The sequence below is a fragment of the Canis lupus genome, chromosome 11 (genome assembly GCF_003254725.2).
Source record: "Canis lupus dingo isolate Sandy chromosome 11, ASM325472v2, whole genome shotgun sequence".
Taxonomy (NCBI): Eukaryota; Metazoa; Chordata; class Mammalia; order Carnivora; family Canidae; genus Canis; species Canis lupus.
Window position 1 is genome coordinate 69,608,251 of NC_064253.1, and position 17,046 is coordinate 69,625,296.

General features: G+C 47.5%; 1 protein-coding gene across 1 annotated transcript in view; it reads left to right on the forward strand.

Moving 5' to 3' along the window:
• PAPPA (pappalysin 1) overlaps positions 1-17,046 on the forward strand; it is a 237,027-nt gene that overhangs the window by 107,889 nt on the left and 112,092 nt on the right. The window contains exon 9 of the mRNA XM_035696916.2: positions 3,778-3,869. Within this exon, the coding sequence (XP_035552809.1) occupies positions 3,778-3,869 (92 nt within the window). The remainder of the gene's footprint in view (positions 1-3,777; positions 3,870-17,046) is intronic.

The following is a 17,046-nucleotide window of genomic DNA, read 5'->3' on the forward strand; positions in this document are numbered from 1 at the left end:
AGATGACTCTTTCTTTCAGTTCATCATTGACTCTAGTGCTGGAGGGGAAGAGCGATTTAATTTGGTACCAATGATCTCGAGGTGTGTAATGTAAACTGGAAACCTGCTTTGGGATAAAGGGACCGGCCAGGAGCAGAGCAAGGGTAACACAGTTGTGCAAGTAAAGCGTTGCACCTGAATACCCCTCCCCACAGACAGCAGAAAGCAGCTTGCTTTCTGGTCATGACTTAGCACTGAAGGAAAGATTGAATGTTGCATGTATGATCAGATGATGGCCAGCCTGTTACGTCTTTTCAACTTGGCTGTGCGGAAAGATAGTACGCACAAGCTTCCGCTACCCCACAGTCTGAAGTATATGAGCTGGTACAAGAGAGGTACTAATTCAAATTGTTGGCATAAGAAATGACTTTTTTTTTTAATGTTGATACTGGTAAGGTCGGTAATGATTATTTGCACCATTTTAAGAGGCTTGCTAAGGTGACATATCTCAGGGATATATATTCACGTCTTAAATGTCTTGCAACTATAATTTCAAAGCTGTGAATTGTTAAGATTTTAATATTCAGGAGATAATATAAGGATTTTTAAGTGTTGAATGATGGCGCAAACCATCTTATTGCCAAGAATTTGACTTGTCAAGCATAGAAGATAAAGCTCCTCGTTTGTCAGAGGATGAAACTCATGGTGTGCTGTTGTCTATGTTTAAAATCCTATCCACATGCACCTAGCAAACTGAAGAGATAGCTTCTAGTGCTTCATATCACCCAGTTGGGGAAAGGAAAGACATTGACCATTTTCTTCCACATTAAGACATCAACTTCTGGCTCTTGACATAGCTGTTGTCTGAGGGAATTCTAAGCTACTGAACAAGGCAGTCTCCCGGGAGAGTGCCCCATCATTTGTGGGTCTAAAATTAAGCCGCGTATCCAGAATATCCAGGAAACACTTGCGGTCATTGCCGACAACCCACAATTGTGATTTGGGATTTTCTAATTCAGCGCAAAGAATATATATATATATATATATATATATATATATATATATATATATATATATAAAGAAACTAACCAGATGTGGAACCTGACCTACAACTCCGTCTGTCCATTTTGCAGCCAGATATAGATGTGTTGGCAAAACACTGCAAACAACCTCATTCTTCTTGCTGATGTAAAACTATTAATATTTTTAAAATTTTATTATTATTAATATAAGTAGTGTTTTCAATAAAGGTTTTTTTTTTAGTATTTTTATCTAGAATTCCTATTCCACACAGATATCAAACACTTATTAAGTTACCAAATAGTTGTCGACATGCTTTGTAGAAAACTGAATGCAGCTTATGGATGGTTCCTTAGACAGAAACAAACAAACAAACAAAAACTTGTAGGAAAAGGAGGAACGTCATCTTAGCTAATTGGATTTTCCATAGGATGATTTGTGCCGATTCGCTATGTATATTTAAGGGAATTTCCAAAGATATTCAGATAGGCTTCACACTTAATGAGGCCCCAGTGGATGAAAGCATTGGATGAATGTAATTATAATATTCCCAAATATTTATTGAGCCTCCATCATGCATGAGCTTTGGGCTACATTATTATCTCCTTGGGTCCTTCCGACAACCATGTGAAATTGGTTCTATTCCTGCACTTTACGGAAGAGACAACTAATATGTACAAAGACTAAAGTGGTTTTCTCCAGCTTCCATGCCCAGTAAAGAGCAAAACCAAGATGTAAACCCAGGCCCATGTTCCATTTGGATTCACCATTGCCTCGCTGTGTCACCAACAGCCCTGCAAACCTAACAAGTGAAAGGGGAGCTTCATGCTCTCTGCTGTATCCCAGGCCCTGTGCCAGGCACTGCAGATCTAGGATGGCAAAGACGGTCCCTTCCTTTGACATCTGAAAGCCTAGTATAGGGGGATGTCAGGTAAACAGGCAAAGGCGGTCAGTTTGACAGGTGTCATGATAGATGGAGCCCGGTATCTTTGGACACAGAGAAGACAGCCACCCACTCCAGCTTGGGAGGTCAAGGAAGGTTTCTCAGAAGCTCTCTATGTAATGATAGATCTGCCAATCTAGAAGATATTTGTGGTGACACTCATGTTTTGCTTAAACCAATAGAACATACTGTTTGGGTGGTGAGGGAAGGCGGGTTAGATGTGTTCTTTGTGGCTTTGGGAAACCAGCCCAGGTTAAAAAAAAAAAAAATCTCTCCCTAGATAACCCATGAGATAGCTAAGAAACACAAGGCTGTCACCAGTTTCCAACATTCAAGATTCACTAGTGGAGATTGGAAACATGGACCCAGCTTGGAATATGGACTTCTCTTGTCCTCAGCTCATGCATTTGCAGGCAGGAGAGCACTTGAGTGGCTCTTGAGAAATTCATGCAATGGCCCAGCCATCTTAAGGATTGATTGCAAAGCACCATTCTGCTACTCTGACACCTCCTAAAGGCAACAAACATCTCCCAGTGTTAATTGCTTGGGTGAAGGGAAAAGTCTAAGGCTTCTTCCATGCTGTGACAGGTCCCAGCTGGTCTCTGGGGAGGGAGAGACAGCTGCCACACACTTGCAGTGACCTCCCAGGACTGAGTGGGAAAGAGAACCCTGATTCCCTGAGCATCTACTATATGTCATACACCATGTCAGTCGCATTAAGTTCCATTCCATTCTTGCACCAGCTCTAAGGAGCAGGTATGGTTGGTTATCTCTATTTGAACCTGTGGCAAAACTGACACTCAACATCTAGAATAGCACTCTCCAGGAATTTTCTGCAGTGGTGGAAATATAGTCTGTGTTGTCTGGTCCAGTAGCCGCTAGCTACATGCTACACACAGCTATCGAGGGCTTGAAATGTGGTAACTGCGACTAAGGAATGGAACTGTAAATGATTTTTAGTCTTAATTGATTTAGATGGCCTGATAGAGATTAGGTGACTTGTCTGAGATCACACAGCTGGTTTGAAATAAGGGGGTCTACACCCAAATTTTCTGTTCTCCAAGGATGAGAATTTTCCAGTTAATGACAATCCATTCTGTCTTTCAGCTCTTTCTCCTCCTTCTCCTCGGTCCAATTCAGAGAGCATTGCTCATTTCCTGTCCATCCCAATCTCTGCAGAACAACCCTGGGGTGATAGAAATAATCTTAAAACACAAAACAAAATGAACAATCAAGAGGAGACACTTTTATTTCCTAGCAGTATAGTTCCCATGGGCCTTGGAGTTCCTGACACCGTGAAACGAACCACCCGATGGAAAGAGCCATACTTTCTGGTGAAAGGCAGGCCAGACCCAAAAATGTGACTGGGGAAAAAAAAATCTTTATTATTAAATTCACTGTGGGGAACAGGGAGGAGAGTAAGGTAGAGCATAGTGAGGAACATAATTTATATTTCAGAAGCTCAGGAATTTCCTTTAAATCCACTATTTTAAAATGGCATCGAGATCTCCCAGACACAGGGGAGCAAGGTTGGTTCCTTCATGCCTTCATCCATTCCTTTCTCCCATCTGACCTAACTCATAAGATCCCGGAGAATGGGTCTGAAGCAGATACTCTGCTTCATCATGGGAAGCACAAAATAAGGCAAGGTTAATAGGATCTTCCACGTTTATATCTTTATACATCTCGTTTTGATGAAAAAGAAATGGACATTCAGGGTAAGGGACTTGCCTAAGGCCTCTTGGAAAGTTCATGGCCCCGGGAGGGACCTTCCCATGTCCAACTGTGGTTCTGAAGCTGCTCTGACCAATTTCTCTTCTGTACCTGGTCTGCAGAAGCCAAGGTGAAGAATGTGATGACATGAATAAACTCAATGGTGATGGCTGCTCCCTCTTCTGCCGACAGGAAGACTCCTTCAATTGCATTGGTAAGTGTGTGTCATTCCTTTGGGCTTAGCTGGAGGAGGGGACCTTGCGGAATCATCCCTTCAAGAAGAGCGGGCATGAGGACCAATGATGACTTGCTCCTTGTGGAACAAATATTTACTGGGTGCCTCCAGTGGGCCAGACCTCATGGGGGGCACTCGGGAATACAGCAATAGGAAGCAAATAAAAATGGGGCCCAGGCCCCTACCCTCACGGAGCTTCTGTTCCCACACGTGACAGCGGTGGCTGCCGGTAACTCGTTTTCAGGCTAGCATCGTCCCACTTACGTTGTAGCTCTTCTTCATTCCAGCTCTCCAGGACGGTTATTAGGATAGATTCTTAAGGATTTTATTCTCCCTTTCGAGATGAGTAAAGTCAGAAGCCAGAGAGTGATTATGAGCGTTGTCCAGAACCTCATGGCTTAGAAGTGATTAAAGACAGAACCAGGACTCGAACCTGATTTTCTCTGATTCTTAAGCACACACCGAGCTCCTGCCGCTGCTGCACAACCTGCAGCCGAGATCTGGGAACCACTGTGGTCCCTGTCACACACTCAGAACCTCGGGCAGTCTCTCTGACGCGAGGGTGGAGGAGTAGCAGACCAGCTTGTGTTTAGAAAGCAAACGTCCTTTTCCCACCTTTACTGAGTCAGATGGGAAATTTGTTTTCCTCTGGCTTCTCTAGGAGTCTGGCTGGTCTTGTTGTTACAGCCCCACTTGGGAGGCCCTGGCCAGCCCGGGGCTGGTAAACAGACAGGGGTTGGGGGGCAGGGATGGAATTTTGAGCTGGCTCAGATGAGATCATACTTCCTTTAAGATGCAAATCGATACCTGAAGATCAAAGGTCCCCTGGCTAATCCCCTGGGCTGGAGGTGAAAACTAATCACAATTCATTTGCAAGTACAAAAGACAGAGGTGCTCTATCTGAAGAGGGAAGGGGATGAGGGGATGAAACTGAGGGGATGAAAACATTGGTGGGAAGATTTCTCACTGAAAGGCAATTTTCGAGGAAGACTAAAGGGAAGGAAATGTCATTGGGTCCTCACATTCGCAGTGTGTTACAGGGACACATTTAGACCTTCCTTTCGGGGGGCGGGGTCTTCTGAGCACTGTGAGCTCTTCACCATGTATCACTCACCCTTAGTCCATTCTCAGCACACAAGGATTGAGCACCTACTATCTCCTTGGCACCAAGTAGGGGCTCAGCAACACAATAAGAGGTATCCCACAGCTAACCATGGATGGAAAAGAGGTGGACTTAGAGGAAGCAAGGAAAGACAGAAGGGGAATTTCCAGGCAGGACCTTGGGTTTTTAAATGACAGAAGGTTGTTTTCTTTGCTCTGTGGATTTGGGCCTGGCCCATGGTAAAAACCTGATGTTAGTCTAGTGGTATGGCTGAAGGAGCCTGAGCCGAAAATCAGAAAAACCAGGCTCTAGTCCTCATTGCACCGAGAACTTGCCAAGTTCACACTGGCCAAGCTGCTTCCCTCGTCTGGGCTTCCATTTACCTGGTGTAAACTTCAAAGGATTGGGTTAGGTGTTCTCTAAAGGCCTTGTCTGCACTTGACTTGTGTGATTTCCAAAGTGTGTGGCTATTTCCCTTACACGTGAGCTACTTGCCTTTGTCGTCATCCTCGTGACACCAGCATCACTCCCAGATCATGCTGGAAAGTATCTATCTGTTTTACTCACACTAAGGGTGCATGTAACTTAAGAGCCTCTGGAAGGAAGGGAGGATGTGGGGAAGGCTAGGTAGGATATGGTACCCTAAAAGAGATGCTTGGAGGGGGTGAAGTCTTACTGGAACTCGGCATACTTGTGACTTTATTTATATTGTCTATGGCTGTTTTCCTGCTACAAACTATTGAGCAGGTGCAGCAGAGACCCTATGTCCCAAAGAGCCTAAAATATTTCCGAATCTGGTCTTTTACAGGCCTTTGCTGACGCCTGGCTCATAGGTTTGAAGTCTTTGATACTCTTGGTTATTGGAGCCTGGCACAGACAGGAGGTGACAGTTATGACATTCTTAAAAAAAGAAAAGAACTGAATTTTAAGCATATGGTGGTGGGGCTTGGGAAGCTCTTAGAAAGTAGTGCTGGACAGCGAGTCCAGTCTTAGCGTGCCTCCCCACCCCCCTGGGGCCTAACTTCTCCACCTCTACTTTAGCCAGAATGACTGTTTTGGACTAGTTCAGTGATTTTTCAAACTATGTTAACTGAGAGGCTTAAGAGGAAAGAGGTGACGATGAGGGAGGTGCCAAGAAGGTGAGACCCGGACCCTCATAGATCCACTTTATACACTGTTATTCTCTACTAGATTCTGAGTATTCTGGTGGTGATTATGATACTTGTTGAATTTCCGTTATATACCAAGCACATGTATAAACTCTCGTTTTCATAACAACCTTTTATAGTCCTGCTTTTGCACAAGATGAAGCTGAAGCATGAGAAGTGAACCAAAGATATGCAGTTAAATGGTAGAACCAGGACGCAAACCCAGAGAGTCTGACTTCAGACTGCAAAAAATAGTAAGAAAATAAAATTAAAAAAAAAAAAAAGGCAGCTCTTGGTCTTTTAGGGCTTTGAGGGTGAATGAGGAACACACTGCTCTAGAACAGTTCATCTAGTGAATTAATGGACTGGGATCCATTGTCAGTGGTGTGGATGGTGTCCAGGGAAGGCTCTGTTACCTGGTATGTTGAATATGGTTTGCATTAGAGGAACAACTTCAGCAATACCCCCACCCTCACCAATTAGAATTCCATCATAGAGACTCAGTGAGACACAGGACGTTCCAAGAATTAAGGAGCCTATCCAGAGATCCCAGCTCCCAGGAACTACATTCCAAGGGCAAACTCCATGAACAGCTTGAAGAGTAGACAGTGAATCTTTGGCTCCCACCAAATCCAGCTTCAGTGAGTCAGAGAAATGGCACTGGAGTGTGGGAGGCTTTGCTGAGATGGACTGGTTTCATCATTATATTTGTCAAGACAGTGGCCAAGAGAACTGGCCTGAGTGAGACTGACTTGGGCTCATACCATGGCTTAGACGTGCAACCGTAGCCAAACATCAGTATTCTCATCGAGAAAATGGTGAAAGTCCTGAGACTCAACTATGGAAGATATGTATCAATATTTTGGATGCTTATTATTTGAATCTCCTTCCTGGATTTAGGAAATAACTCTCCTTGATATAATAATGACGAAACAGAGATCCCAAGCGCTGCAAGTTGAAAATCCAAAAGTCTCCTTTCCCCACTCCCCTCTACACCTTGAGTGTGGGCACAAGAGCTACACTTCCCCTCAACCTATACGTTTCTGAAACATCAGTGAACAGCATGTGGCATTAGTGCTAAAGTGACCATGTTCTGATATCTTCACAAAGACCAGTCCTGGCACCTAATCTTGAGCTTAGACTCGGGCTTTGGAGTGTGCAAGCCTGGCTCTCCCAGAGAGAGTTCTATAACTATCCAGTATTGCCTGAATAGATTCTATTTGTTTGATCGTTTTGCTTAAGTTGGCCAACGATGGTTTCTGTTGATTGTCACTTAGAATCCTGACTGAAAATTGTTGTCATAAGAGACTATGAGGTTCAGCCCCATTCCTAGCAACTTTGATGTGTTTGATGTACATTAGCTATTACTTGTGTCAGTGTGGGTATGGGTGGGGAGTGAGGGTGCAACGACCATTGACGATCACCGGTTAGGTGGGATGTCCTGTGTCCCACACCTTTCTTTAGTGTGAGCCTCTGGGAGGGCTCTTATATCCAGATGAGGGACCTAAGACCTATTATGATGCCTTAACCTGGCCAAGGTAACATAGCTCATAGAGATGTGATCCCATCTTAGACTGAGTACAGCCCCCCTGCTTTGTCTACTCTACTACTCTGCTACTCCCTGCCTTCCTTCCTTGCATCTTCCTTTCTCTTCTCTTCTGTATTATTATTATTATTATTAATTATTTTGTCACTGGCCATTTAGTAGGGCCAGTGTTTTCCCTGGGTTTGGTAACACCAGTGTGAGGGTGGGTGACAGATTTATGGTGGCATTCCCATTCACTTTTCAGAAGCCCACACGTCCGGAAGTATTCCCAAGGTGCCAATGTGTTATTATGCAACACCCCGGGACTGCCCTTTCCTACTTTCCCACCCCAGCGCCCTCATCCCCCAGCACATAATAAGTTGCTTGTTAAAAGGAACACCACCCACAAGACCTCTTAGGCAATGCAGGCTGCATCCCCAGCAATGTGGAAATTATCTTGTCCTTCTCCCCCTTTTTAAAAAACATAACATACACCAGGCCTTAGGTTTCAGTTAAAAAAAATGTGGTATCAGTAAAATGATAACTCCCCACCGCACACCACCACCGCCGCCCCCCCCCCGGCCCCCCAGGCACTGGCTGGAGGCTTTGTTCAGCAGCGCTGGGAATTCTCTTCCTACAGCACTGAGTCATAAACTACAGACAGGCTGCTGATAAAAGCCGAAGGAGGGAAGGTAATGCTCAAATGAGACAAAACGTGAAGCATCCCCAGAAGGGGCTCTACTTAGTGATACATCTGAAGCCAGTGCTGGAAATGAGCTACTTTCTGAGATGACCCGCAGCCCCTTACAGGAGATGCAACATGGAGGACTCAGGCTCCGTTTTGATTTACTGCCCTGCGTCCCTCGGGATGGCTGGTCCCAGGGGTGACTTTAGATGTGGGGCCTGCGCTGCAGCTCAGCATCCAGGAGCCTCCGTTTCCCCCTCTGTGATGTGAGAGCCAACAGGCTGAGGGCTCTAAGGCTTCTTGTCCTGTCTGACCCTGGGGCATCCTCTGCATGTCATTTACTTGAAGGCTTTGGGGTTTCAAATCCTTCTTGATGCTGATAGATGGTTAGGAAAAAGAAGCCCACGGACCCCCACGTTGTCATCCCGTGGGTCTGTTTTTCCCGATTCTTCCTCTGCTCCCCACCACAGTGGGGCTGCCATTGTCTCTGGTCCCTGACATAGCATCTCCAGCCCTGTCCCAGAGCCAGGGCCCTAACTCAATTATCTGCGAGGCGGCTGAGGCAGAGGAGGGGACACCCATCCTCCTCCTCCCCCCACCCCAGTCCCTGGGAGGGGCGGGGGTCACAGAGCCTTGTGGCCCCTGTGTCAGGCCGCCCTGGCCTGCTCTGAGCCAAGGCGAGAAAGGAAAACAAGAAGATGAATCGCCACGTCTTCTCGGTGGATGTTCTAATGATACTTTAGAACAACAGTGACTAAAAAGAAAAACAGCATCTGGTTGGGGGGAGGGGAGTGGAAGGAGGAGAAGAATGGGCTCTGCTGGGAGTTGCATTTATTATTATTTTTCTTTCTAACAAAGTGAAATCATAATAAGGCGATCCACCTCTCACCTTACTAAAGCATTAAAATTAAAAAAACAAACAAACAAACAACAACAAAATAAAACCTTCTCCCAGATGCGTGTACTCCTTCGGACCTCCTTCTGTGGGAAGCGTGACGGCCACCACACCACCTCCCTGACACACGGCTCCCGGTGACTCGAAGTCATGCTTTGAGAAGAAGAGAGAACTATTAGCAGTAGCCGCGGTGGGGCGGGGGGTGGATAAAGGCATGAGGGTGGTCACCTGTCCGCCAGCCTGGGTGGCACCCTTAGCACTGGCATGATGCCACATGGCCCGGTGACTACGAACCTGGATTCTGGGTGACAAGCCTAGCCCAGCCACTTTGTAATCTGAGTTTCCGTTTTCTCATGAGTAAGATGGGTTAGTAATAGACCCTACCTCGTATGGCTGTTGTGAGGCCGACACGAGGTCATACATGTAAAGCATTTTAAAACAGTGCCCCCCCCCAAAAAAAAAATAAAAAAAATAAAAAAATAAAACAGTGGCCCCTGGTCAGTGTTATGTGTCTGCCACTGCTGTATTATTATTGTCATTATTCGTACCATGGATCCAGAGGGTGTATCAATCCATCCAGGAATCCTATGACATAAGTGATGTCGTTATCCCAGTTTCCTAGAAGAGAGACTCTGAGGTTCAGAGAGGTTAAGTAACTTGCCCAAGGTCCTTCAGTCAGAAATAGCAGGGGAGGGGTTCAAGGTCCTGCCGGACAGGGTCTGAACACCGAAGCATGAAGCCGTGTCGTTTTGTAGGCACCCAACCGTACTAAGTGTTAAAAACCCCCTTTCTGAGTACTTCTGTGCTAAGAACTCTTTTCGCAAGTGACGTCACTCATTTTCCCATCAACTCTGCGCATTCAGGCTCATAATGCCCGTTTTGCTGACGAGGAGACAGAGGTATTGAGGGTTTCAGTGGCTCATCCGTCCTAAGTCATCCAGCCTAGTGGGTCAGAAAAGGAGGCCTCAGACCCCATCTGCCTGCCTCTAAGGACCATGTCCAGTCTCCTGATGAACTCCCCAGGAACAGTAGACAGACTTTCCCACTGTTTTTGCTCTGGTGCCATTGGCGCACAGCAGGAAGTGAAAGTGTAGGCGCAGGTCCTTCTGTGCCTTTTTCATGAGTCATGAAAACTACAACTTTCAGTTATTATCACCCTATAAACATTCCACTGCATAAACCCCATGCCCCCGACAAAGGGCCCTCCTGTGTTTCGGGCTGTATTTTCATTTTTAAGAGCTCACCCTCCATTGACAGTAGCCACATTGTTTTTTAGCTTAGGAGGACTTTGACACTTAATCCCGTTGTCACGGCAACGTGGTAGGGACAGAGGAGCCTGAGTTCAAACGTCTAGTGGTTGTACATACGCCCTGGGTCACCCTGGGCATCTGCCATCCTCTCTCTGGGTCTCAGTGTCCTCTCTGGAAAATGGGCATGATTATAACCCCCCAGTTCTGTTTAGAGGAAGGTGGAAGTAATGTCCACAGGGTGTTTAGGGCAATGCATGGCAGTTAGTGGATGCCCCACGATGGGGCACAGAAGTTAATGCCACGTCCCCCTCCCCTTCCTCACTCCCATGTCAGAAGTGACTGATACAAAGGCCTCTGGTCCAGCCTGGGGGGAGGGAAAAGTGGTCCTGAGCCTGAGCCTGCTGTAAAAATGCGGTGGTCCCTTGTGCAAAGTGAGTGAGCCCCCTTGATCTCAGCTTCCCCAGCTATGAGGTGAGGGGGTGAGCTAGATGAGCTCCCAGGGCCCTTTCAACTCTGACTTCCAGAATTTAAATCCCAGATCATTATTGTTTTTAAACTGTGCATTTTAAAAGAAATGAGGGCTTGGGGAGGAGAAAGGAATTCCTTTAACCCACAGGGTCAAAGGGGGTCACTGAGGGGACAAAGGAGCAGGAAAGGAAGGCGATGGGGCGGAAGGCTGCCATGAGGAGCAGGACCTAGAAGATCTGAAGTCCTCGACCGGGAGGTCTGATGGACGCATTCAAACGCCCCGAGTCGAGTCAGCACCGGTTAGGATCAAGCTGGCCATCCAGCCTCAGACCTCGGCTTGCCACCTCCTTCGGAAACCCGGGAGGCCTACCCCACAGAGAGGCCGGGGTGGAATGAAAAGAAACAGGACGGCTCTGACGCCAGAAGGGAGGAATTCTAGCCCTCAGCCCAGGTCGGCTTCCTGACTCGCAGGGAGGGGTCAGGCTCCGAAGGGCTCGGAGCTTGCCTGAATTTGAGGAATCAACACCACACTTTGATGTGTGCCTTTGAAAGGCAGCCTGACTCCAAGGCAGGTGAATCTGGGTAGCCAAGAACAAGGGCTTCTTTATGGCCTTTAAAGTGACCAGAGACCTGCCCACGCGCACACACACGTGTCTTGCTGTGCATCCGTGCCCGACGTGGCCGAGGTAGCTGGGGGGAGAGAGGGAGGCCTGGGGGGCCAGGTGTCAGGGTATTTTCCTCACTGCTGGCTCTCTGCTCTTTCTTGGGGACCGTGTTGTGTTGGAAGAGACACTTAATATTCATGAGCTGTGATCTCCACTTGAAGGGAGTGCCCTGGGGGAAATTGAAATATTAAGCAAGTGAGGGATATAGACCTAATTGTATCCTCCTTTTCTTTTTGGACAGAGAAGTCATGTGCTTAAAATAAAATGATGGATGGGCAGTCAGGATTGTGTGAAAGCCCCAGTGCTGTAGCCTGCAGAATAAATCAGCTCTAACATATGCAGTCAGAACCAGGCGGAGGATGGTGCAAGCTGGCCGCTGGGTCACATCATGTCATTCATTCCCACATTTCCTGATGCCTGCTGTGTGCCCAGCCCCGTGCTAGTTGCAAGGGGACAAGGAAGCAGGAGCAAGAAAGGCCAGAGAAATGACACTAATGACTATTTGAATGTAATTGTTGGAAGGGCCAGTAAGTGGACATACTTGGAAGTACGTAAACGAAGGGCCTCCTTTATATCAGACAGGAGTCAGGAAAGTCCTCCTTCGGGACACCTACATTTAAGCTCAGACTCGATGATTGAATAGAAAATGGACAAATTAGGGAGATGTGTAGGGCAGGGTGATAGAGTGAGGACTGCAAGAAGTTTGGACTAGTAGATCCACGAGACAGGAAAGGGCTTACAAGGCTGTCAGAGAAAGGCAGCGTGGCCAGACAGGAGGGAGGGAGGGAGGTGAGGCTGGAGTCCTGCAAGTTCTCCTCTGTCAGATCTCGGTGAGGCTGTCACTCCTGGTCTGACATTCCATGCCAAGCCCTGGCATGCCATGCCAAGCACGATGGGCCAAGTGCGTGCTTGCATAGATCAGGGGTCAGCAACCTGCTGCCCTTGGCCAGCCCCAACCTGCTAACCATCTGGGGACATACAGTTTCATCGAAACCCATTTGTGCTCCTTGGGTTAGATATTTGCCAATACAAAAACATGGTTGAGTAGTTCCGATGGAGACCTTGGAGGGCCCACGAAGCCAAAATAGTCACTGTCTGGCCCTGTACAGAAAAAGTTGACATCCTACCGTTGGCAAAGATGGATGAGTATATAGGTGGGTAAAGTAGCAGCCACTTGGGGAGATCAAGGCACAGAAGAGTTGAAGAGGCGAGTGTATTGCCTTATGCATCTTGCTCCTGGGGCCTTAGAAGCTTAGCTGTAATTGTATCGATCCCCCACATTTTCCCGTTACACAGCAGTTTCCCTCACCTTTCACAGAAGAAGTTACCCCGTCCATTCTTGTGTCCCCAGCGTTCAGCTTCAGCGGGTCATTAACGGATGCGCTGCGTGAAATGACACTCGGTGGCAGGAAAGAGGGCCCAGAGGAGCCCAAACTGCTCACCGCCTAAAGGCAGCATCCAGGATCCTCCTGGGGCCGCAGAAGGGAGTGTGTTGATATTTATGGAGAATCTATTCTGTGATCTCATTGCAAACCCACAACGCCCCCGTCAGCCAGGCATTATTATCACCACTCTCCAGATGACACAACAGAGCCCCCAAATGTTTAAGTGACTTTTGAGAAACTGGCCTTCATTCAGTAAATATTTAGTGAGCTGGAAAACCACTACGTGGGGAAAGGAGCCTTCGGGTGCACTCCATCCCATGCCTGCTGGTGGCCGCGCAGCCCGCCCAACCTCCTCTTTGGGTCTCCAGGAGGCTGTTGGAAGGCGTGGGACCATTGCTCCCATTTTACACAAGGTGAGCGCGAAGCTCAGGTAGGTGAAGTGACTTTGTCCAAAGCAGGTGATCCTTAAACTGCAGAGCTGGGATTTGATCCAAGATCTGCCCAGCTCCACAAGTAGAGGAGCGGTGGCCCTCTTCCAAAACACTAGACCTTTAAAAACCATTAGGAGAGGCAAGATATGTCATCGTCCCTGACAGTAGACATCGTAGTAGAAATAGCTCATGATTAATTTTATTCGTTTCATTAATTTCATGCTTTTTCTCTATTAACTCCTTTGATTAATTGCATTGACCCTCTGTGGGAGTGTTAATATTGTGCTGGCTAAAGATGGCTGGATAAGGAAAAAGCACAGAGATGTCAAGTAATTTACTCGAGGCTTCCAGTAAGGGGGAAGTCTGGCTCTTAAGCCCTCAGGCTGAACTATTAATTTACGCTACCTCTTGATCATTAAGGTTATCTAATAAAATGTGTCCTCTCAAGAGCTGAACAGCCAGCCAGCAAACAGATAATGAGAAGGGGAAACAATGCGCCCAGCAAAGGAATCTTCACATAACAAAAGGATCCCAGGGTCTCTTTAAGAAACACTGTCTGAAGTGTTTGTTTACAGATCATTAAATACTTAACAGAGGGAGAAACTAAAAGCGACTTTCTTTTGGCTGCTACTGATTAAGTACTGAGAATAAATTAAGATAAAGTAAATCTGAAATTTAAATAATTTTTAAGGGATTGGGTTTTCTATTTTCATTTGCCAGACAGAAAGATAAAACACTCCATGCCCGGGGTCTGGCTAAGGTTACCATCTCCCCCCCACCAGGCAGCAGCCACGGGGGTCCCTCGAAGTCAGCTGGAAGCCAATGTGACCAATCTCACACTGGTCTCTGTCTATATTAAGCACCTGCTGCATGTAAAGCTGTTTGCTAGGTACGATGCAGATGGGCGTGACAAGTGGCAGCACAAGTCCTTCACTGGGGGACTTCAGAAGACAGCATCCTTAAGGATGTGCCTGGACTGATAGGAGGCAACTGCAGGAGGACTTTGAAAGCCCCCTGGTGTGGGGGGTGGGTCTGTGAACACTACCAAGGCACCTTGGCTCAGGAAGACCAGGTGCACAGCTCTGCTGCTATAAAGGTCCAGAACTAGGGTTCTTTGGGGGCTACAATGAGTAAACTGGTTCCAAAAAAAGTCTACTGGGAGGGGAGGCACAAGATAGGTGGGTGTCTGAGTGCAATTCTGCAGCAAGGAGTGGTTTCTAGGCAGAAGCCTGCTGTGCCAGGAGCAGTGTTGTAAGACCAACCTCCCCTCAGTGGGATGCTCTTCAAGGGCCAACAAAGTACTCTTGGCAAACTGACCAGAAGAGAAATCAGAGGGATTTTGGCTTTCAACACCGGTCAGAAACCCAGCCCAAATTATCCATAAGATTGAACTACCCTTCCAGCCACTGTTGGCAGGGCTGTAAAAGGTCCTGGCTGGGGCCGATCCCTCAGTTCAGGAGCCCAAAACCACGCATAGAACTTGAGTTCAGGCTCATTACCCATGCGAGGGCTGCACAAGCATCTTCCACCTCTCTACTTTCCCATCTGTCTGGGTGCCTTTTGCCAAGAGCACTCCTACATGGGGAGAGAGGCTGAGAAAGAGAAGCTGGTTGACCTGCCCCAAGAGCACAGGGGACCACTTCTCTGCTCCAGGCTCCATCCCCCAAGCATCCTTTTCCATCTGTGAGATGGGAGTGCTGTTCTTCCCTTCATAGGGTAGCTAGGATACTTCCTTTCTTTCCTTTGTGAATTTATCCATCGCGGAGCTGTTGAGCGTGTCTTGCGTGTCAGGTCCATGCGAGGCACTGAAGATGCCAGTTCTGCTGTGCTTGGGATGGTCGGTTCCTGTCCTTCAGAAAGCGCTCAATAAATGTCAGTTATTATGACTGTTAATCATCTAGTTCTATGAGTAGTGAACGCCCAGTCCCTGGAAGAGATCAAGCGGAAAGTTAAGAATCTTGACTCCGGGAAGCCATAAAGGGGATTCCATTCCATAGCATGATTAACAGACATAGTTCAGTGTGTTTCTCCCCTAACTTATCTGGCTCTTTCTTGAAGTTTTGAAGCTTCCAGTTTTCCTTAACCCCTCTGGCCACACTTACACAGACGTTCTGCTCACCCTTTAAAATATTGGAGCTCGCCAAAGTCCCCAAAGGAGCTACTTCTCATACTGCACTTTGTCCCTAAGCTCATCATTCAAAGCCAAAGACCGCCCCACCCCCACCCCAAATCTCTGTCTTGAGTCTGGGCTTTTCTCTTGACCTGTGTATGGACTTACATACCCAGTTGCTCTCATTGGATGCCCCACAGGCACTCAAACTCAACACATTAGATAGCGAACATACCAATTGATTTTCTCCCCAGACCCGCTGCAACTCCTGTTTTTCTGTCTCAACTGGTGGCGCCACTAGCCAACCAGATATTTCCGCTAGAAGCTTGGGAAACATCCTTAAGTCTCCCCTCCCTGTCATTTCTCACATCCAGACGATCACCACCATGTGCATTTTACTTTGAGAACTAACCCCCACCCCAAATCAACCCCGCTTTCCCTCTTCCTGCCTTCCTTGCTCTACCTGAGTCCCCTCCAGCTCCCTTGCAGACTTTTGCAGGAGAACTCCAGCAGATCCCAGGTTACCCACCAGGGCTTGCCCTCACCGACCCTCCCCGTAGGGAGAGCACCGCTTCCTAAAATGCAAACATCATTTTGTCACTCTCCATTTGAAAAGGCTAGTGCCCTTGAGATCAATCCAAATCCCTTACTGTGGCATTCAAGGTCTGAAGCTGGCCTTTGCACTTCACACTCCAAGATCTTTTGTGTTTCATCTGCTAGGCTGTTTCCAGCTCCATCCATTTGCTTGCAGAGACTGGCATGTATCCCCATCACCCAGTCCTGGGACCCCTCCGAGATCCAGCCCAGTGTAACCTCCCAAGAATCACCTTCTCGAATCTGGGTAACCCTCAGGGCTCTGTGTGTGTGGTGGATGGGAGGCCCTCGTCTCTGCTCCCACAGCCTCTCCTACCTCAGGACAAAATACTGTGTCCGCAGTGATTGACTTACTTGCTCCCGTCACCAGGCTCTGGGCTCCTGGAGTGTTGGGATCCAGTGTCATTCATCCAACTCCCCAGAATTCAGTCCTGGATCTGGCAAGTAATTTCTGGCTCAGTAAATACAGAATAAATGAGTGAAGGAAGGCCGTGTTTCTTAGCAGACAGTTTTACTATTCAGGCAGCAAAGCGTAGTAGAGCTTTCTGGGTCTTTAGAGGCAGCCCAGCCCCAGTTTCAATCACAGGCTCGTCTGCCTTCTAGGGGGTCCTCTCCGGCGCGGTGTCTCACTGTGATGGTTTTGTGCCTGGCTCCGGAGCCAGTTGCTAGTGTTCAGATCCCCTTTCTGCCTCAAAAGTGGGGTGGGGGCTACTTTAGTTTCCTCATCTATAACGGGACCACATCACAGGACTGACACTTGCTACAGAGCTGCAAAGCACCATACAGGTGTTTGCCCATAATGTTCTTTTGAGCCTCTTTTTCCCTTGGTACAAAGGAGAGAAGGGCTAGGGGGCAGCCCTCTTTCTCCATCTCGTTGCTGAGGACGGCCCTAACTCTT